The 22,414-nt window shown below is 42.7% G+C and overlaps 1 protein-coding gene across 1 annotated transcript; it reads left to right on the forward strand.

The window, feature by feature from the left end:
• Positions 1–4,850: 4,850 nt before the first annotated feature.
• On the forward strand, positions 4,851–22,060 carry ZNF865 (zinc finger protein 865). The gene is made up of 2 exons (XM_056543259.1): positions 4,851–5,157; positions 15,603–22,060. The coding sequence occupies exon 2, from the start codon at positions 15,622–15,624 to the stop codon at positions 18,424–18,426; it is 2,805 nt and encodes a 934-aa protein (XP_056399234.1). The 5' UTR covers positions 4,851–5,157; positions 15,603–15,621; the 3' UTR covers positions 18,427–22,060.
• Positions 22,061–22,414: the final 354 nt, after the last annotated feature.

Genomic DNA, 22,414 nt, shown 5'->3' on the forward strand with positions numbered 1-22,414 from the left:
TTACCTGTCACCTGTCACCTGTCACTTTAAACATTAATAACTCTGGAATGCTTTTAGTTATCATTCTGATTCCGAGATTGTTTTTTCGTGACATATTCTACTTTAACATAGTGGTAAATTTTTGTCGATACTTGCATCCTTTCTTGGTGAAAAATCCGTAAATTTGATGAAAAAATTGAAAATTTTGCATTTTTCTAACTTTGAAGCTCTCTGCTTGTAAGGAAAATGGATATTACGAATACATTTTTTTTTGGTTCACATATACAATATGTCTACTTTATGTTTGCATCATAAAATTGATGAGTTTTTACTTTTGGAAGACACCAGAGGGCTTCAATGGTCAGCAGCAATTTTCCGATTTTTCACAAAATTTTCAAACTCACTATTTTTCAGGGACCAGTTCAGGTTTGAAGTGGATTTGAAGGGTCTTCATATTAGAAATACCCCATAAATGACCCCATTATAAAAACTGCACCCCCCAAAGTATTCAAAATGACATTCAGTCAGCATTTTAACCCTTTAGGTGTTTCACACGAATAGCAGCAACGTGAAGGTGAAAATTCACAATCTTCATTTTTTACACTTACATGTTCTTGTAGACCCATTTTTTGAATTTTTACAAGGGGTAAAAGGACAAAATTTTTACTTGTATTTGTAGCCCAATTTCTCTCGAGTAAGCACATACCTCATATGTCTATGTAAATTGTTCGGCGGGCGCAGTATAGGACTCAGAAGGGAAGGAGCGACAAGGGGATTTTGGAGAGTACGTTTTTCTGAAATGGTTTTTGGGGGGCATGTCACCTTTAGGAAGCCCTTATGGTGCCAGAACAGCAAAAAATAAACACATGGCATACCATTTTGGAAACTAGACCCCTCGGGGAATGTAACATGGGATAAAGTGAACCTTAATACCCCACAGGTGTTTCACGACTTTTGCAAATGTAAAAAAAAAATTTTTTTTACCTAAAATGCTTGTTTTCCCAAAAAATTTTTAATTTTTAAAAAGGGTAATAGCAGAAAATACCCCTAAAAATTTGAAGCCCAATTTCTTCCGATTCAGAAAACACCCCATATGGGGGTGAAAAGTGCTCTGCTGGCGCACTACAGGTCTCGGAAGAGAAGGAGTCACATTTGGCTTTTTGAAAGCAAATTTTGCTCTGGGGGCATGCCGCATTTAGGAAGCCCCTATGGTGCCAGGACAGCAAAAAAAAAAAACACATGGCATATCATTTTTGAAACTAGACCCCTCGGGGAACGTAACAAGGGGTTAAGTGAACCTTTATACCCCACAGGTGTTTCACGACTTTTGCATATGTAAAAAAAAAAATTTTTTTTTTATCTAAAATGCTTGTTTTCCCCAAAAATTTACATTTTTAAAAAGGGTAAAAGCAGAAAATACCCCCCAAAATTTGTAACACAATTTCTCCCGAGTACGGCGATACCCCCTATGTGGCCCTAAGCTGTTGCCTTGAAATACAACAGGGCTCCAAAGTGAGAGCGCCATGCGCATTTAAGGCCTAAATTAGGGACTTGCATAGGGGTGGACATAGGGGTATTCTACGCCAGTGATTCCCAAACAGGGTGCCTCCAGCTGTTGCAAAACTCCCAGCATGCCTGGACAGTCAACGGCTGTCCGACAATACTGGGAGTTGTTTTGCAACAGCTGGAGGCTCCGTTTTGGAAACAGTGGCGTACCAGACGTTTGTCATTTTTATTGGGGAGGGGAGGGGGGCTGTATAGGGGTATGTGTATATGTAGTGTTTTTTACTTTTTATTTTATTTTTTTGTGTTAGTGTAGTGTAGTGTTTTTAGGGTACAGTCGCCTGGGCGGGGGTTCACAGTAGTTTCTCGCTGGCAGTTTGAGCTGCAGCAGAAAGTTTGCGGCAGCTCAAACTTGCAGCCAGATACTTACTGTAATCCTCCGCCCATGTGAGTGTACCCTGTACGTTCACATTGGGGGGGACATCCAGCTGTTGCATAACTACAACTCCCAGCATGCCCGTTGGCTGTCGGTGACTGCTGAGAGTTGTAGTTTTGCAACAACTGTAGGTACACTGGTTATGTATCACTGAGTTTGTGACCTAACTCAGTGTTTCACAACCAGTGTGCCTCCAGCTGTTGCAAAACTACAACTCCCAGCATGTACGGTGCATGGTGTACGGTGACTGCTGAGAGTTGTAGTTTGCAACAGCTGGAGGCACACCGGTCGTGAAACACTGAGTTAGGTAAAAAAAAAACTCTGAGTTTCACAACCAGTGTGCCTTTAGCTGTTGCAAAACTACAACTCTCAGCAGTCACCGACAGCCAACGGGCATGCTGGGAGTTGTAGTTATGCAACCAGCAGATGCACCACTACAACTCCCAGCATGCACTTTAGCTGTTTGTGCAAGCTGGGAGTTGTAGTTATACAACAGCTGAAGGTACACTTTTCCATAGAAAAAATGTGCCTCCAGCTGTTGCAAAACCATAAGTCCCAGCATGCCCATAAGGGAATGCTGGGAGTTGTGGTGGTCTGCCTCCTGCTGTTGCATAACTACAGCTCCCAGCATGCCCTTTTTGCATGCTGGGAGCTGTTGCTAAGCAACAGCAGGAGGCTGTCACTCACCTCCAACGATCCACGCCGGAGAGTCAGTCCCGCCGCCGCCGCTGCTCCTGGGGCCCCGATCCCAACATTAACGCCGGGGATCGGGGTCCCCAGCACCCGGGGTGCACGTCCCGCACCCGCTCACGTCCTCCAGAAGAGGGGCGGAGCGGGTGCGGGAGTGACACCCGCAGCAGGCACCCTGATTGGTCGGCCGGTAATCCGGCCGACGAATCAGGGCGATCGTGAGGTGGCACCAGTGCCACCTCACCCCTGTAGGCTCTGGCTGTTCGGGGCCGTCAGAGACGGCCCCGAACAGCCAGTAATTCCGGGTCACTGGGTCACTGGAGACCCGATTGACCCGGAATCGCCGCAGATCGCTGGACTGAATTGTCCAGCGATCTGCGGTGATCGCCGACATGGGGGGGCATAATGACCCCCCTGGGCGATATGCCGGGATGCCTGCTGAACGATTTCAGCAGGCATCCGGCTCTGGTCCCCAACCGGCTAGCGGTGGGGGCCGGAATTCCCACGGGCGTATGGATACGCCCTGCGTCCTTAAGGACTCGGGATGCAGGGCGTATCCATACGCCCTATGTCCTGAAGAGGTTAAACTCGAGTCAATAACTTTTCCTGGGATTTTCGGGTGAAATTAGGGGCCCCAGCTTATAATCGGGTCGTCTTATACTCGAGTATATACGGTATTTTTCCAGAATTTTGAATGGGTGCCAATAATTTTGTCCAGCCCATTTTTGGAGTTTGGTGTGACAATATGTCCAATTTGCTTTTTTTCCGTTTTTGGTTTAGTTCCAATACACACAAAGGGAATAAACATTTGTATAGCAAAACATGTGTTACTGCAATCCTTTTCTGTGAGAAATACTTCATTTTCTAGAAACATTTCAGGGGTGCCAACATTTACGGCCATCACTGTATATAAGTGGTGCATTTTTGTTGACACATGCAGCATTTTTTGTGAAGAAATCCAACATATTGTGAAAAACGGGAACATTTTGGGAAGTTTTTTAATAATTTTTTTCTTGGTGTTCACTATGCAGTAAAAGCTAAGTTATATTTATTCTGTGGGTCGGTACGATTATGGCGATACCCATTTTATGTAGCTTTGTATGTTCTTTTTCCTTTTCAGAGCACAGTTCTTTTTTTCCCTTTTTTGCGTTATCATTTTCTGACAGCGGTAACTTTTTTATTTTTCATCCGACGCCATTGAGTGAGGGCTTATTTTTATTGAGATAATTTTTGCGATACATGCTACCTTTTTTTAATCTTTTTTATTCTGCTATTTTCACCAAAAATGATGAATTTTGCGCTTTTTTATTGTTGTTTTTTTATGGTGCTCACCGTGTTGGATAATTTACATTATAGCTTTATAGTACACATCATTACGGACATGGCAATACCTAGTATATGTATGAATTTTTTTTCAATGATAATACAGGGCTTTTATTGGGAAAGAGGCATTTTTTTTTTTTTTTTTTAGTTTATACTTTTATTGAAGAACTTTTTTTTTTTTTTTTTTTCAATAGTAAAGTTTATTAAAGATTTTAAACATACAAGAAGAACCTTTTATTATTTATTTTTCACTTTTTACAGGTTATACTATGCTGCAATGGTTATACTGCAGCACAGTATGACCTGATGAGCTGCACACACTGCAGCCTCTGGCTGGATCTCACAGGCTTCCGTAGAAGGCATACAGGAGGTCACAACCATCAGCGACCTGTGATCGTATCGCGCCGCCGCCGTTGGTGAGCATCCTCCCCGTCAACACCATAGATGCCGTGATCAGGATTGATCACAGCATCTATGGGGTTAATGCTGCCAGACAACTGCAGTGATTGATATTCATCATTTATGTATGAAAAACAGGTGTACTGTAGATGAAATAAGTTTTTTTGTAATAGTAATTTATAAGAAAATGCTTGAATAAGAAACCAACTTCAGTAAATAAGAAGCTGGCTGAATAGGAAACCAAATTCAGCCTTGTATGATGGAGCACATTAGGCCCTACGGAATGACAGCACTATACTTTGCTTTTGGACACCCACAGAGCAAGAATCACCTCACTGATAAGCTCTCGGTTTGTTTTTTCCTCCCTACCCCCATCGCCAAAACATCATGGGAAATGCAGTCCAAAACAGCTGCAGTGCCGAAGGTTGCCTATGCCTGTCCTAGGACCTCTACTGAGCATGCTCATATACTGCCTTGCAGCACTGACCCGGAAGCAGTAGAATTCAGTTCCTGGTGCTTCTGGATCAGAGCTGAGACATTTCTATATAGAGGGGACTCTGCAGCCGTCTGAAAAGAAGAAGGCAAGAGACGGGCTGCACACAATACAGACGACTCGGAATCCAGCATTCAGTTGAGGATAAGAAGAGGGAAGATAAGGGCTGCTCGGAGTAGAGGACTCGGCAGCCAGCTGAAGGGGAGGGGAGGGAAGGACTGGGCAGTACTGAGCTCTGAGGAGATGGCTCCCAAGACGAAAGGCAGCTGAGAGGGGGAGGGAAAGGCTGCACACACAGGAGACTATTTCATACCCCACTGGAACAGAACTGAATGTAAGTTATAAAACAGGGACATTGTTAGACTTCTGAAATATCAGAGGAACAAGCCCATATTCCTTATCTCTCTGTGGTGATGCCTGATTCACTTAACATAATTAGATCACCTGTGAAAGACTTGAGTACCCCCAACATTTCCTTAAATCTAGAAAACATGACCTGTTGGGGGTGCTTGAGGGACCACACTTGAGAAACACTGCTGTAGGCTTAGGTACATGGGAGATTTATCAAGATGCCTTATAGTTAGATTCTCTTTGGTGTCTATAGCAACCAATCACTGCTATTTTCTCATATTGCTTTGGTAAAATAAAATCCTGGGCTTTAGTTGCGTAGAAAACAAAGAGAATCTTGCAGTTAGACAGCTTGACAAGTCTCTCTAACTGTCCCAGCAGCACAGTCACCATAAATGTATTATCTGAACCTGCTTCCTTATTAGCCATGTCATAACCACTGTATATCATGAAAGCGCTGTGAATTGCTGCAGAATGTTGATGCAATGAGTATTCCAATTAATATGTTGACACTGCATATGACTACCACAAAGACCACCATATTATCACTGTAAATTTTTCATATAGCATCTGCAAGTTATAATCCTGCTGTGAATACGTCACAGTGAATACCGTACAGTTAAACTTAGTGTCTCATGGGTAATGTCTTTCCTGCATTCCATGTTTTCATATATCTTTGGCTGATTGCCTCCCAGCACATCCCACCTTTTTAACCTCATAAGGACCAGGGGTGTACAGTAGGGATCGACCGATTATCGGTATGGCCGATATTATTGTCCAATAATCACGATTTTGGGCATTATCGGTATCGGCAATTACCTTGCCGATAATGCCCCCACCGACCCGCCACACCGCACCGCCCCGGCCCCATTGCCTCCCCGGTTTTATAATTACCTGTTCCCGGAGCCCACGCTACTTCTTGCTCCTGCTGCGTCCTGCGTTATGCTGTGCGCAATGATGAGTGACGTGCGCGACGTGACGTCACCGTTTGTGCGCACAGTGACAGTTCAGGAGGACGCCACCGGAGCCAGATGTGGAGTGGACCCCGGGAACAGGTAATTATAAAACCGGGGATGGGGGAGGCAATGGGGCCGGGGCGGGTGCCGTGCGGCACGGCGGGGGGAGCGGTGGCAGTGATAGGTCTCAGGACCCCCGGACAGGCAGGGGGAGAGAAGCGGGTGGCGGCGGCCTATGGCACCGCAAAAGCCCGCTTTAAATCAATGATCTGCAGCGGTGTCGCGGGGGATAAATAGCCGATAACTTATACCGGAATATCGGTATAAGCTATCGGCCCTAACCTCCACAGATTATCGGTATCGGCCCTAAAAAAACGATATCGGTCAATCCCTAGTGTACAGGTACACCCTTGGTATCCGGTACTTAAAGACCAAGAGCGTACCTGTACCCCCTGGTCCCGCTCTCACAGTGTGAAGCTGAGCATGCTTCATACCATCAGCAGCCAGGACCCACAGTTAATGTGAGACAATGCCGATACAGCCGATGCCCAGCATTAACCCTTTGGATGCCCCGATCAAAGTTGATCTCGGTGTCTATGCAGGATCTGCGGGATTTAACATTGCTAGCTCAGGGAGCTGATTGGGACAATCGTGGGTCCCGATAAGCTGAGTGGACGGAGGAAGAGCCCTTACCTGCCTCCTCGCAGTCCAGTCGGTGCTTTGATGCTCCAGCAAGCCTCTGCAGGCCGTGGGCCCCTTTCACACTACCGTTGTCACCCTGCAAAATCTTCCGTCATGAACTCTCATCTGAAAGTCCCCAATATGGCGGTCAAAATATCCCATTCATGTCAATGGGATTTTTTGACCATCCTGCAGCACCAGTTATGTCCCGTTATGACTATCGGCTGTTATTTTTGACGGCACAAAATACTGTGCATGCGGTAACTTTTGTCCCATCAAAAATAATGGTGGAATAATGACCATTAAAATTTTAACATTGAAGTCCATGGGTGACGGATGTTCACAATTGGCATCGGTTAGTGCCTGTTATTTTAACGTCCGTTGTAATCCATTATTTGAACTGCTCGTACTCAGAACATGGAAATAAAACAACGGACTATAACGGATGAAATAACAGGTGATAACGGATGGAACATATCCATTATTTTGACAGAATGACCATTAACCCCTTGGGGATGGAGGGTTTTTCCGTTTTTGCACTTTTCCTCCTTACCTTTTAAAAATCATAACCCTTTCAATTTTGCACCTAAAAATCCATATGATGGCTTATTTTTTTGCACCACCAATTCTACTTTGTAATGACATCAGCCATTTAACCCAAAAATCTACAGCAAAAGGGAAAACAATTCCTTTTTGCCCCAAAATTGAAGAAAAAGCGCTATTTTGTAAATTTTGGGGGCTTCCGTTTCTATGCAGTACATTTTTCGGTAAAAATGACACCTTATCTTCTGTAGGTCCATACGTTTTAAAATGATACCCTACTTATATAGGTTTGATTTTGTCATACTTCTGGGAAAAAAATCATAACTACATGCACGAAAATTTTAAATTGTCACCTTCTGACCCCCTATAACTTTTTATTTTTCTGTGAATGGGGCGGTTTGAGGGCTAATTTTTTCTGCTGTGATTTTGGCGGTACCATTTGTATTGATAGGACTTATTGATCGATTTTTTTTTATAAAAAAATTTTCAGGATATAAAAGGTGACCAAAAATATGCTATTTTGGACTTTTGATTTTTTTTTTGCGTGTACGCTATTGACCGTGCGGTTTAACCCCTTAAGGACGCAGCCCTTTTTCACCTTAAGGACTGAGCCCTTTTTCGCAATTATGATCACCGTCACTTTACAAATTAATAACGCGAAAACGCTTTTACCGAATATTCTGATTCTGAGACTGTTTTTTCGTGACATATTCTACTTTATTTTGGTGGTAAGTTTTCGGCGTTAATTGCATCCTTTTTTGGTGAAAAATCCCAAAATTTCATGAAAATTTTGAAAATTTAGCATTTTTCTAACTTTGAAGCTCTCTAATTGTAAGGAAAATGGATATTCCAAATAAATTTTATTTTTCTTCACAAACACAATATGTCCACTTTATGTTGGCATCATAAAATGGACATACTTTTGCTTTTTGAAAAAATTAGAGGGCTTCAAAGTAGAGCAGCAATTTTCAAAAATGTCATGAAAATTGCTAAATCTGAAGCGACAGATGTTGCAGAACTACAACTCCCAGCATGCCTGGGCAGTCGAGACATGCTGAGAGTTGTAGTTTGGCAACATCTGGAGGGCTACTGTTTGGGCACCACTGTAACAGTGGTCTCCAAACTGTGACCCTCCAGATGTTGCAAAACTACAACTCCCAGCATGCCCAGACAGCCTTTGGCTCTCTGGGCATGCTGGGAGTTGCAGTTTGGCCCCCCTAGTGGTTGCCACAGTAAAGATCGATTTACTTTCACTTTCAATTCCCCCCCCCCCCCCCCCACCCCCCACTGTTGATTCCCTACCTGTTTAGGATCCTGCAGGCTCCAGCGAAGATCCCATGTCCCCAGGCATCTTCTCCTGCAGGTATGGCCTCCATCTTCTTCCCAGAGCCCCTCGACATCCAGGGGCGGGCAGAACGGGGGGTTGCCATGGTAACCCCCTGTCCTGCACTGCCATTGGTCATAACTCCGTTCTGAGTAATGGCAGGGGATAGGAGTAGATCGCAGCTTTGCAATCTCACTCCAATCCTTTAGGCTGATCGGGGCTGTTGCTGACAACTCCGATCAGCCCTATTTTCTGCGTGATCAGGTCACCAGAGACCCGATCAGCCCGGAATTGGAGAAAATCGCATGTCTGAATTGACATGCGATTTTCTCCGATCGCCGACATGGGGGGGTCTCAGGACCCCCCTGGGCGATGTGCCAGGGTGCCTGCTGAATGATTTCAGCAGGCATCCGGCTCCGGTCCCCAACCGGCTAGCGGTGGGGACCGGATTTCCCACGGGCGTATGGATATGCCCTCGGTCCTTAAGGACTCGGAATACAGGGCGTATCCATACGCCCTGTGTCCTGAAGAGGTTAATTAACGATATATTTTTATAATTCGGACATATCTGCACGCGGCGATATCACATGTTTATTTCTATTTTCACATTTTTTTTTTTTTTATGGGAAAAGGGGAGTGATTCAAACTTTTATTAGGGAAGGGGTTAAATGATCGATCTTCACTTCACTCCCATAGGGACCTATAACACTGCACACACTGATATTTTACATTGATCAATGGTTTCTCATAGGAAACCATTGATCAATGATTCTGCCGCTTGACTGCTCATGCCTGGATCTCAGGCACTTAGCAGTCATTCGGCAATCGGACAGCGAGGAGGAAGGTAGGGGCCCTCCTGCTGTTCGGGATGCCGCAATTTCGCCACGGCGATCTCGAACAGCTCACTGAGCTAGCCGGGAGCAGTTTACTTTCATTTTAGACGCATCGTTCAACTTTGAATGCCGCATCTAAAGGATTATTAGCGCGCAGCATTGCGATCAGTGCCACGCGCTATTAGCCACGGGTTCCAGCCATTGTTAGGCTGCTTTCACACTATAAAATTCATCTGTTAAAAGATCCATTATAAACGTCAGTTAGAAAAGCTTTAAAAACGGATGTTAAACGTCCGTTACAAAATCCCATTCAAGTCTATGGGATTTTTTGATTATCCGTTATGACTCGCTATGGCCATCATGAATAACAGACGTTAATTGTGACTGAATAAAAAAACGGCACATGCACTAATTTTTCTTCCGTCAAAAGAAACGGGTAAATTAACCGCAGTTATTTTTAACATTGAAGTCTGTGCCATTGGGATGAGCCTTTATGTCATCCATTTGCACCTGGTTTATAATATCCGTCATTACTTCTGAGCATGCTCAGAAGAGGTGACATCAGCAGACTCCTGCAGTGCTGAGGGACTACTACTACTCCCATCATGGAACAGATTTGTTTCCATGATGGGAGTAGTAGTTTCCCGGCTGCTGGAGTCTGCCGGTGGCTGGGGAGGCTACATTAGTGTTTGTACTACTATCCCCATCATGGAACAGACTCTGTTCCATGATGGGGGTTGTAGTACAGGGGCTGAGAGATTGATCACACAGGTCCCACTTCTGAGACCCGATGCAATCAGAAGATATTAAACGGGGGAGTGGGTGGCATGCTGCACTCCCCTGCGATTCACCACAGGGAGCCCTGAATGGCCGGTACTGAGGAGCCATTCAGTGCTCTCTGCGGGGTTTTCAAATAGAAGCGCTGCGGTGGGGAAATATGTATAGAATTGCTTGGAAGGGGGGGGGGGGGGTGTAATAAATCTGGCCCCCACAGCACTTCTATATATGTTCCTCTCCGCAGCGCATTTATATATGTTCCCCCTCCGGGGCGCATTTATATATGTTCACCACCGCAGGGCATATATATATATATATATATATGTGTGTTCCTCCTCGCAGCGGTATCATAAGCCCCCGGCAGCGCATATTTATGTTCCCCCCCCCCCCCCCCACCTCAACGCTATCATAAACCCCCGGCAGCGCTATTAATGAAAAGTGTTCTACAGCAGTGCATGTGGCCAGCGCTATGCGCTGCTGTAGAATACTTTTCATTCATAGTGCTGCATCTGTATATAGATGCGCTGCAGGGGTCAGACATATATCCATATGTCTGGCCCCCACAGCGCTTCTATAATCAAATGCCTTTGCAATGCTATGAATGACAAGTATTCTACAGCAGTGCATCTGGCCAGCCACATGCACTGCTGTAGAACACTTTTCATTCATAGCGCTGCTGGGGGCTTATGTTAGCACTGCAAGGAGGAACATATATATGCGCTCCCGGGGGCTTATGATAGCGCTGCGAAGAGGAACATATACAGTGGGGATCAAAAGTTTGGGCACCCCAGTTAAAAATTTGTATTAATGTGCATAAAGAAGCCTAGGAAAGATGGAAAAATCTCCAAAAGGCATCAAATTTCAGATGACACATTCTTATAATATGTCACCAAAGTTAATTTTATTTCCATCATTTATACACTTTCAAAATAACAGAAAACAAAAAAATGGCATCTGCAAAAGTTTGGGCACCCTGCAGAGTTAATATCTTGTACTTCCCCCTCTGGAAAGTATCACAGCTTGTAAACGCTTTTTGTAGCCAGCCAAGAGTCTCAATTCTTGTTTGAGGTATCTTTGCCCATTCTTCCTTACAAAAGTCTTCCAGTTCTTTGATATTTCTGGGCTGTCTGTCACGCACTGCTCTTTTAAGATCTATCCATAGATTTTCAATTATGTTGAGGTCAGGAGATTGTGAAGGCCATGGCAATACCTTCAGTTTACACCTCTTGATGTAATCCCCCGTGGATTTCGAGGTGTGTTTAAGATCATTATCCATTTGTAGAAGCCATCCTCTCTTTAACTTCAGCTTTTTCACAGATGGCATCAAGTTAGCATCCAAAATATGCTGAAATTTTATTGAATTAATTTTTCCTTCTACTCGTGAGATGTTCCCTGTGCCACTGGCTGCAATACAATCCCAAAGCATGATTGATCCACCCCCATCCTTAACAGTTGGACAGAGGTTCTTTTCATTAAATTCTGTTCCCCTTCTCCAAACATACCTTTGCTCATTCCGGCCAAAAAGTTCAATTTTAACCTCATTGGTCCACAGAACTTGTTTCCAAAATGCACCAGGCTTGTCTATATGTTCATTTGCAAAGTTCAAACGCTGATTTTTGTGGTGAGGACGTAGAAGAGGTTTTCTTCTGATGACTCTTCCATGAAGACCATATTTGTACAAGTATCTCTTCATAGTGGAAAAGTGTACCACAACTCCAGTGTCTGACGTGCAGGGATTGTGCAGTCAAACGTGGGTTTTGAATTAGGTTTTCTCACAATCCTGACAGCTGATCTGTCTGATATCTTTCTTGGTCTTCCAGATCTTGCTTTAACTTCTACTGTTCCTGATGACTGCCATTTCTTAATTACATTCCGAACAGAGGATATTGACATCTGAAAACATTTTGCTATCTTCTTATAGCCTTCTCCAGCTTTGTGAGCGTCAACTATTTTCAGTTTCAGATTTCTAGACAACTGCTTGAAGAACCCATGGTGCTGATTGTTGGGGCAAGGTCAGATGAGTCTGGGCCATCTTTCCTTGGCTTCTTTATGCACATTAATTCAAATTTTTACCTGGGGTGCCCAAACTTTTGATCCCCACTGTATAGGCGCTGCCGGGGGCTTATGATAGCACTGCGAGGAGGAAAATATATATGCGTTGCGGTGGTAACATACATAACTGTGCTGCTGAGGGGAACATATATATACCTTCACCCCCCCCCCCCCCCCCCCGACGATTCTATATATCTTTCGCCACTGCAGCGCTTCTATTTGAAAACCCTGCGGAGATACATCGTACATCGCAGGGGTGCGCAGCATGCCACCCCCTCATGGATAGAAGTCTCTTCCATGATGGGAGTAGTAGTAGTCCCGTCTGTGGGAGTCTGTAGGCAGAGGTGTTACGGCCATACATGAGGGATGTTGTAAAGGGTCTTAACAGATGAATATTTATTCATCCCATTAGCACCCGTTGTTTCATCCGTTATTATACATCCGTTTTTACACAGAAAACGCATGTTTAATAACAGATGAATGCTCATAGTGTGAAAGCAGCCTTAGAGGCCGGGCCCGACCCCCACAGTGTGGCCCCGTGTTATAGAAAGGGAGTGGGCAGAGGGCATACAGGTTAAAATAACGGACATTGGTCATTCTTTATGTTCAGTTATTTTGTCTATTTTTTTCATGACCTCTTCAGCAGAAAAATGGCTGTCAAAATGCAGGTAATGTGAAAGAAGTCGAACACTGATCAATGCTAAGTCAAAGCTCAGCATTGAACAATGTATGCAATCCCAAGTTTACATGTTACAGCTGAAAATCAAATTAATGTTTGGTGGGCTCACTTGTTCTATATATAGTGGAGTCGCAGGGCCCTTGTGGCTCCCAACAGCCTGTGCATACGCAATGCAGTTAAATACAGTAATAGTCCAAAATATAATTAATATATCAGCGAGAAAAATAAACAAACATAATAAATAAATAGGTATATCTATACCATTTCACTTATAATAGCCAGTGACCTAAATGATGGATATCATTTGTAAGGTAATATAAATTGCTTATGTCCTGGTCTGCTGTGACCTGTAGTCCTTCGTGGTTATACTGAAAGTAGTATTGGTTTGCTATAGTTCACAGTCTTTTCTGGTACCAGATTATATATAGATAGAAAAGCAGTTCCAATATGATTTTGAAAATGAAAAATTATAGAGATAATTAGGTGTGTGGATCCTCTTACCCCCCCCCCCCCTCTGTTGTACGGTATAATGCCGGGTTGGTGTATTACTCGTTTACCGGTGAGCACTGGCAATCCGTGATGTGCTGCAGACACTCCTAGCGCTCTGATGTGCGATGCGCAGAGTCAAGGTCTAGGGTTTCAGTTCCGGACGGATGACGGTGTTTTTGCGACCGAGGTTTTTGGTGTAATGCGGGACCTGTAGAGTATCGGCTAGTATCCCTGTCTGTATCTTTGCTGTAGTAGCATGTAGAGGTCATCGCCTCATGGTTTACCGGTGGGAATCAGATCTGTCAATCACTGGCTTAGTAAAATTATATTTAAAAAAAAAAAGCTGAACTTTACGCCGTATTAACTAGGGATCAACCGATATCGATTAACTTTTTTAGGGCCGATACCGATAATCTGTGACCTTTCAGGCCGATAGCCGATAACTTGTACCAATATTCCGGTATAAGTTATCTGCTATTTCCCGACACCAACCCAGCCCTGCAGAAGCCGCTGCAGATCAATGATTTAAAGCGGGTGCTTTAAATCATTGAACTGCAGCGGCTTTTGCGGAGCCAGAGACCGCCGCCGCCCGCTTCTCTCCACCTGCCTGTCCTGGGGTCCTCCCTAGTCCAACCACCGCCGCTGCCCCATTGCCTCCCCCATCCCCGGTTTTATAATTACCTCTTCCCGTGGGTCCGTGCTACTTCTGTCTCTGGCTGCGCAGGACGTCGCAGGAGCCAGAGGTAGCACGGACCCCGGGCCCCCGGGAACAGGTACTTATAAAGCCAGGGATGGGGGAGGCAATGGGGCAGCGGCGGCGGTCTCTGGCCGGGGGTGGGGTGGGCAGGTAATTATCGGCAGGTTAATTGCCGATACTGATGTCCAAAATCGCGAATATCGGCCAATAATATCGGCCAAACCGATAATCGTCGATCCCTAGTATTAACTCTTTAGCTGGACCTCAGGATGGCAATCCTGCTGGATTTCATGATGGCTATCCTTTCCTCAGCAGCTTATAATAGATAATAGCAGCGGTACCACATTCCACCAACATTTATATATTTTATTAAGATTTTATACATTTTTAATATATAACCTTGAGAACTGGGCTTGGTTCTTAAAGGGGTTAAAAAAAAACTTCCATTTTGCTGCCTTCTCTAACTATGCTACTAAAAATACAGGGTATATGTGGAGAAAGAAAAAAGAGGGGAGAGACAAATCGGAGCTGTAGGTTCTGTTATCACTGATGGATCAGGGAATGTAGCGGTGAGTCATAGAATCCACTTACCTGGTGGCGTTGCTTTAGAAGCGCAACACCTATGATGATGATGATGATATCTGGATAGAATCAACGTGCAATTGGTTTTTTTTTGTCTGCTGGCAGCTGGTATCCTCCCTGTCTTCCCCAGCATGGTGCGGGCAGTGAAATTCAATGTTCGGTGAACAGAGCAGCGCTCGTGGTGATCCCCTGGCAAAAATTAATTCTTGTCAGCACCAGATAGCAGAAGAGGAGCAGATCAGAGTTCAGATCAAAATAAAGTTTTATTTATAAATAGACAGTGTTTCGAGTGATATGAACCCACCTGACAGAAAGTCTTCACATAAATAAATAAAACTTTCTTTTGATCTGAACTCTGGATCTGCTCCTCTTCTGCTCTTTGGTGCTGACAAGTATCCATTTTTGCAAGGTGATTACCACTAGCACTGCTCTGTTCCCTGAACTTTAAAAATGCAAGGTGAGATTTATCAAAACCTGTGTAGAGTAAGAGTGGTGCAGTTGCCCAAAGCAACCAATCAGATTGCTTCTGGCCCCGCTTTCAGACCTCACTGCACACAGGGCTGCCTGGGTAGCCCTGTGTGTCTGCTCATAGTTAAATATGCAGCGTATTTCCCCCTGTGCAGTATGACCCTACCCTAATGCTCCATTTTTGGTGAAATGCTAAACACATTAAAGTTTTTCAGTAAAGGTCATGCAATTGATATTTAGAAAAAAAGGGACATTTTAGAACAAATGTATGCTAAAAATAATTACTGGTAATATTATATATAATAATCCAAAATGTAATATTTTTTTTTCTTTTTTTTTTTTCTAAATAGAAAATTGGGCACTTATGACATGGAAGCTAATGCAGGCGATGAAGCTATTCACTTTCAAAGCTACCCATTTGATTTTCTAGAATTTCTTAATCATCAGCGCTTTGAACCTATGGAATTCTACAACCACAATGAGCATGCTAAGCCTACAGCTGTTCTCCCTTGTACTCCACCCTCATATGAATGTAGTTCTCAAAACCATACCAGTAATGTGCACCTTACTACAGACAGCACTTCCAAAACTAAAGAATTCAAATTAGAAGTTCCATCTTCTGTCTCTCCAAATAAAAAGTCGGAAACTGTACATATACAATGCAACAATCATCCTTCAGGGCCCAGCACTCAGGTTATGTTTGATGGAACATTTAGTGCACAACAATGGGGAATAGTAGATCTTTCTAACCACCAGCTTCTTTTTAGTAACATAAAGCGTTCCCTTCCAGTGACCCAGGAAGTGCAAGGTGAAAAAGACACTAGAGATGATAAACACTATTTTCGGCGACTAAAGTATCTTATTGATCACCGCTTTCCTTGTACAGTATGTCAAAAATCTTTTAAACAGTCATCACACCTAATGCAGCACATGCTTGTGCATACTGGTGAGAGGCCATATGAATGCAATGTTTGTGGTCGCTCATATAATCATATATCTAGTTTGATAAGACATAGGCGTTGCCATAAAGAGGAAACAGAAGTTGAAAGTACCAGTACAGTGTTAGCAACAGATGTTGAAACAGCTGCAGCAACTGCTGCAGTGGCAGCTGCAATGTCGGAATCAAACATAAATTCTGTTGAAAATCCTGTAGCTTTGACTGAAGCAAACATAACAGTACATCATGATGGTCCTTTCACTTGCAACATGTGTTTAAAAGTTTTCAAAAAGCAAAGTCATCTTCACCAGCACCAAATTATTCATACTGGTGAAAAGCCTTTTAGTTGCACTGTATGTGAAAAAAGTTTCAATCGTCGTGAAAGTTTGAAACGTCATGTGAAGACACATTCTGATTCTATTAAAGTTTATTGTGAAGTATGTGGTAAAGCTTTCCGTGACACTACATACTTGTTGAAACACCAGGCAACACATACAGGGGAAAGGCCAGAATACAAGTGTGATGTGTGTGGAAAGTCATATGCTACTATGCAGAGTCTTTTAAGACATAAGCAGTTACATAATATTCCTTTGCTCCAGCCAACATTTTTGCAAAATTCACTAAATGAGAACATCAAAGAGCCCAGTACATCAGATCCAATGGAGGCAACATCTTTTCTCTCTACTGATGTTGACCAGACTGACCAAGATACCATAAGCGTTATTGAAAGAACTGGGTGTGTAATGGGTCAGTCTTCTCTGAAGAGGCAATCATCTCTTTCAACTAATGCGAGCAAAAACTTCTGCTGTAATATTTGTGGGCGTGGATTTGGTAGAAGAGAAACACTAAAACGCCATGAACGCATTCACACTGGAGAAAAACCACACCAGTGTTCAGTTTGTGGAAAAAGATTTAGAGAATCATTTCATCTTACCAAACATCATGTAGTTCACACGCGAGAACGTCCTTACAAATGTGACTTATGTGGAAAAGTTTTTGGCTACCCTCAAAGCCTAACCAGACACAAACAGATCCACCGACTTCAGCTGACATGCAAAGTACAGGATGGGGTCCCGAATCCTGACTATCTCCCTTTTGGGTGCACAGACTGTGGTCAGAAGTTTCCAGACTCGTTTCACCTCATGAACCACAAAGAGCTTCATATAAATGAGAAGCCCTATGTTTGTGACATTTGCCGTAAATGCTTTGGTTTTATTGAAAATTTAATGTGGCATAAACTAGTTCACCAAACAGCTACAGAATGTCTTATCCCAGTAAACCAATGTCAAGAAGTAACAGAAAACATTCAAATTAATGGTAAGCAGAATGGATTGTCAAGCACTATAGCACCAACAAATGGAGTTACAGTAACAGATGCTGCTATCATGACCGTCACTTCTGAGGAGCATCCGATGATTCCAAGTGGTGAGAGGTTTTCTTGCAGTATTTGTGGCCAGAGTTTTAAGCACTTTTTGGGTTTGGTTACCCATAAATATGTACACCTGGTTAGACGCACAATGGCCTGTAATGTATGCGGGCAGAGCTTTACAGGAGCATATGATCTGCTCCTTCATCGTCGCAGCCACCTCCAGAAGAGACACTTTACATGCTCTATATGTGGCAAACGTTTTTGGGAAGCTGTTCTTCTTATGCGGCATCAGCGTTGTCACACAGAAGAGCGGCCTTACCGCTGCACTATTTGTGGAAGGGGTTTCTTACATTCTTGGTATCTTCGTCAACATAAGGTTGTGCATACAGGCGAGCGTGCTTACAAATGTGCTTTGTGTAACAAACGTTTTGCTCAGTCATCCAGTTTAGCAGAGCATCAAAGATTGCATGCCGTGGCTCGTCCTCAACGTTGTCCTACTTGTGGTAAGACTTTTCGCTACCGATCTAATCTTATAGAACACCAAAGAGTGCACCTTGGTGAAAAGGTTTATCGGTGTGATCAGTGTGGCAAGAGTTTCTTTTACATTTCATCCATTTTAAGGCATCAGAGATCTCATGATGCCAAACCAGATCTCCGCTGCTCATGTTGTTTGAAACTCTTTAAAGATTTAAAGTATTTTAACAAACACATACAGACCCATCAAGGGGGACGTCCCTTCAAATGTGGAGCCTGTGGGGAAGCTTTTAGTAATACATATGGACTAAAGAAACACCGCCAAGAACATAAAGTGGAAAAGTTTGCTGCTGCTGCAGCTGTGGCTGCACTTGCTGAAGGACAGAGTAATTAAGCATTTTAAATGTTTCCTATTTATGAAACATCTCTCAATTTAAAGGAGAACAATAATTGCATTTTGTAGTTAGTTGTGGCACCACTTTAAATGTTGTAAAGTATATGTACAATTAAAATAGGTGTTCAAGGAGTTGGGCACCTTCTGATGGAACAGTATATAAAAACCCATTTGTATGTCTTTTGCTATGAATCTTTTCAGTGAAATCTGCAGTTTATAGCTTTGCTAGATGTACTAATATTTTATTAGTGTTTCCTAGTTTAATTTATGGACATATATCTGATATATCCCATATTAAAATACAAACTTTATTTAACGGGGGATCGAAGTTAGAAAAATGGAACAAAGATTTTTGTCTGCATTCCTCTTGTCACTCATCGGTCATCACATAACACTACTGACAGGTAAAGTGTATGACATTATTAAATTACAGTGGCACATGTCAAGATATGTATTTTGCAAATGGTAGACTTACAATTAAGTAATGTATTGGCAAGTTATTTCTATAATGTTTTGGTCCTTAAACCTCAATCAGCTTGAGATTTCCATTGAGCTAGAGGAACAGAAAAAGATGGCATTAATGGAAAAGCGGCGGCGGTCTGTGCTGCACCAGGACAGCACTCATCTTGATACCACTGGATAAGTCAGAACTTGTGGAGTTCATGACTTAAAGGGGTACTCCGGTGGAAAACTTTTTTTTTTTTTTTTTTAATCAACTGGTACAAGAAAGTTAAACAGATTTATAAATTACTTATATTAAAAAATCTTAACCCTTATAGTACTTTTTAGCAGCTGTATGCTGCACAGGAATTTTTCTTTTTTTAATTTCTTTTTTTGTCTTGTCCACAGTGCTCTCTGCTGACACCTCTGTCCGTGTCACGAACTTTCCAGAGCAGCATAGGTTTGCAATGGGTATTTTCTCCTGCCCTGGACAGTTCCTGATAAGGACATCAGGTGTCAGCAGAGAGCACTGTGGACAGATAGAAAAGAAATTCAAAAAAAGAATTTCCTCTGTAGCATACAGCTGCTAAAAAGTACTGGAAGGGTAAAGTTTGTTTTTTTTTTAAATAGAAGTTATTTACAAATCTGTTTAACTTTCTGGCACCAGTTGATTAAAAAAAAAAAAAATAATAAATCTTCCACCGGAATACCCCTTAACGACGTAGGACGTATATTTACGTCCTGCGCCGGCTCCCACGATATAAAGCATCGCATCATATCGCGTCGGTCCCGGCGCTCATCAACGGCGGGGACCCGCGGCTAATACCACACATCGCCGATCGCGGCGATGTGCGGTATTAACCCTTTAGAAGCGGCGGTCAAAGCTGACCGCCGCTACGAAAGTGAAAGTGACCCGGCTGCTCAGTCGGGCTGTTCGGGACCGCCGCGGTGAAATTGCGGCGTCTCGAACAGCTGACAGGACACCGGGAGGGCCCTTACCTGCCTCCCCGGTGTCCGATCGGTGAATGACTGCTCCGTGCCTGAGATCCAGGCAGGAGCAGTCAAGCGCCGATAACACTGACCACAGGCGTGTTAATACACGCCAGTGATCAGCATAGGAGATCAGTGTGTGCAGTGTTATAGGTCCCTATGGGACCTATAACACTGCAAACAAAATGTAAAAAAAAAGTGTTAATAAAGGTCATTTAACCCCTTCCCTAATAAAAGTTTGAATTACCCCCCTTTTCCCATAAAAAAATAAACATATGTGGTATCGCCGCGTGCGTAAATGTCCGAACTATAAAAATATGTCATTAATTAAACTGCATGGTCAATGGCGTATGCGCAAAAAAATTCCAAAGTCCAAAAAAGCGTATTATGGTCACTTTTTATACTATTAAAAAAAGAATAAAAAGTGATCAAAAAGTCCGATCAAAAAAATCATACTGATAAAAACTTCAGATCACGGCACAAAAAATTAGTCCTCATACCGCCCTGTACATGGAAAAATAATAAAAAAGTTATAGGGGTCAGAAGATGACATTTTTAAACGTATAAATTTTCCTGCATGTAGTTATGATTTTTTCCAGAAGTGCGACAAAATCAAACCTATATAAATAGGGTATCATTTTAACCGTATGGACCTACAGAATAATAAGGTGTAATTTTTACCGAAATATGCACTGCGTAGAAACGGAAGCCCCCAAAAGTTACAAAATGGCGTTTTTTCTTTGATTTTGTCGCACAATGATTTTTTTTTCCGTTTCGCCGTGCATATTTGGGTAAAATGACTAATGTCACTGCAAAGTAGAATTGGCGACGCAAAAAATAAGCCATAATATGGATTTTTAGGTGGAAAATTGAAAGGGTTATGATTTTTAAAAGGAAAGGAGGAAAAAACGAAAGTGCAAAAAACGGAAAAACCCTGAGTCCTTAAGGGGTTAATGGTTAGATGGCAGGGTACCTACAATATAGAGTTTTAAATGGGCACTGTCAGACACACAAACTTTTTATATGTTGTACATCTTTGGCAAAACATTAACCTTTCTAATATATTTCATAAGAAAATTGTATTTCCTTTTTATAGAACTTATGGCTTATAAAATCATGGCTTTGTCCAAGCTGAAGCACAGGCATGGACAAAGTCCACTAAGTGAGGGAGGGCTAGCACTCCTCTGTGCTCTGATAGTGGATGGTCTGATAGTACTCCTCTCTGCACTCTCCTGTCCTATGAGACAGGAGAGAGCACAGAGGAGTGCTAGCCTACCCTCACTTACTGGACTTTGTCTACGGCTGTGCTTCAGCTTGGACTAAGCCATGATTTCTATAAAAAGGAAACACAATTTTCTTATGAAGTATATAGATGGGTTAATGTTTTGCCAAGATGTACAACATATATAAAGTTTTTGAATCTGACAGTACCCATTTAATGTTATGGCTGATAAGTGCTTAGTAGGGTCTGTCTGGGTCCAAATATTTACAATTGTTGCATAAACACTTTTATTTTTTCTCGTAAATATACCGAAAAACCCCAACAGACTGGCAAAAGCTTGAACAGAGCCTCAATTGGTAATAACACTCAGGCACTTTTGTGGCCTATTAGACTAGAAATCAAGTAAATTGTAATGTTAATTACCTTGTATTGTTAGGAAAGAAACATTTAAAGACATTTTATTGTCTTCTACCATTGATATGTTTGAATTTCTGGAGTCCCATAAACTAGAAAACCTGCCTTTACTGCAATCTCCTTTTGAGATTTTTTTTAACCTCTGCTGATATTGATGCTGGCTGTGATTCCAACCCCTGAAGATTAGGCCTACACTACTGTATATAATACCCTGCTCTCTATACTTGGAACTCTGCCTTATTTTACACTGTGCTACCCTTAGGATGCCTTCACACGCTGCAGATTTTGCTACCTACTGACATAGCTGCAACAGAAAATATCAACGTGGGAATGCACCCAAAGAGGAGGCAGAGCAGGCTTTGCAGTAAAGTATATACTTGACATAAGCCCTCAGCAACAAGGAGCTGTTTGCCAATTTCCAGTGACTGCATCACACCCAACAACAAGAAGTAGTTGTTCAGATAGAGATAAGCGAACAGTAATTCGATTCGTCACGAACTTCTCGGCTCGGTGGTTGCTGACTTTAGCCTGCATAAATTAGTTCAGCTTTCAGATGCTCCGGTGGGCTGGAAAAGGTGGATACATTCTTAGGATAGTCTAGGACTGTATCCACCTTTTCCAGCCCACCGGAGCACCTGAAAGCGGAACAAATTTTTGCAGGCTAAAGTCAGCAACCGCCGAGCTGAGAATTTCGTGAGAAATCGAATTACTGTAAGTTCGCTCATCTCTAACAGATAGCAACAACATGGTAGGAAATATTAAGTTGCTTAATTTTGCATTTAGGAAACAAATATTCAAGTAACAAAAAATAAATCAGTGTAAATGTGTACATAGCCCCTAATGAATGACAAAATATGTACATGGATGTGTAAAAATGTACTATAAACATTAAATGTTATATTTAAGCAGCGTAATTGTATA

Source organism: Hyla sarda, chromosome 10, assembly GCF_029499605.1.
Source record: "Hyla sarda isolate aHylSar1 chromosome 10, aHylSar1.hap1, whole genome shotgun sequence".
In the NCBI taxonomy this organism is placed as follows: Eukaryota; Metazoa; Chordata; class Amphibia; order Anura; family Hylidae; genus Hyla; species Hyla sarda.

Coding starts and splice junctions, on each gene's coding strand:
- ZNF865 (XM_056543259.1), top strand. CDS start 15,622: ATGGAAGCTAATGCAGGCGATGAAGCTATTCACTTTCAAAGCTACCCA.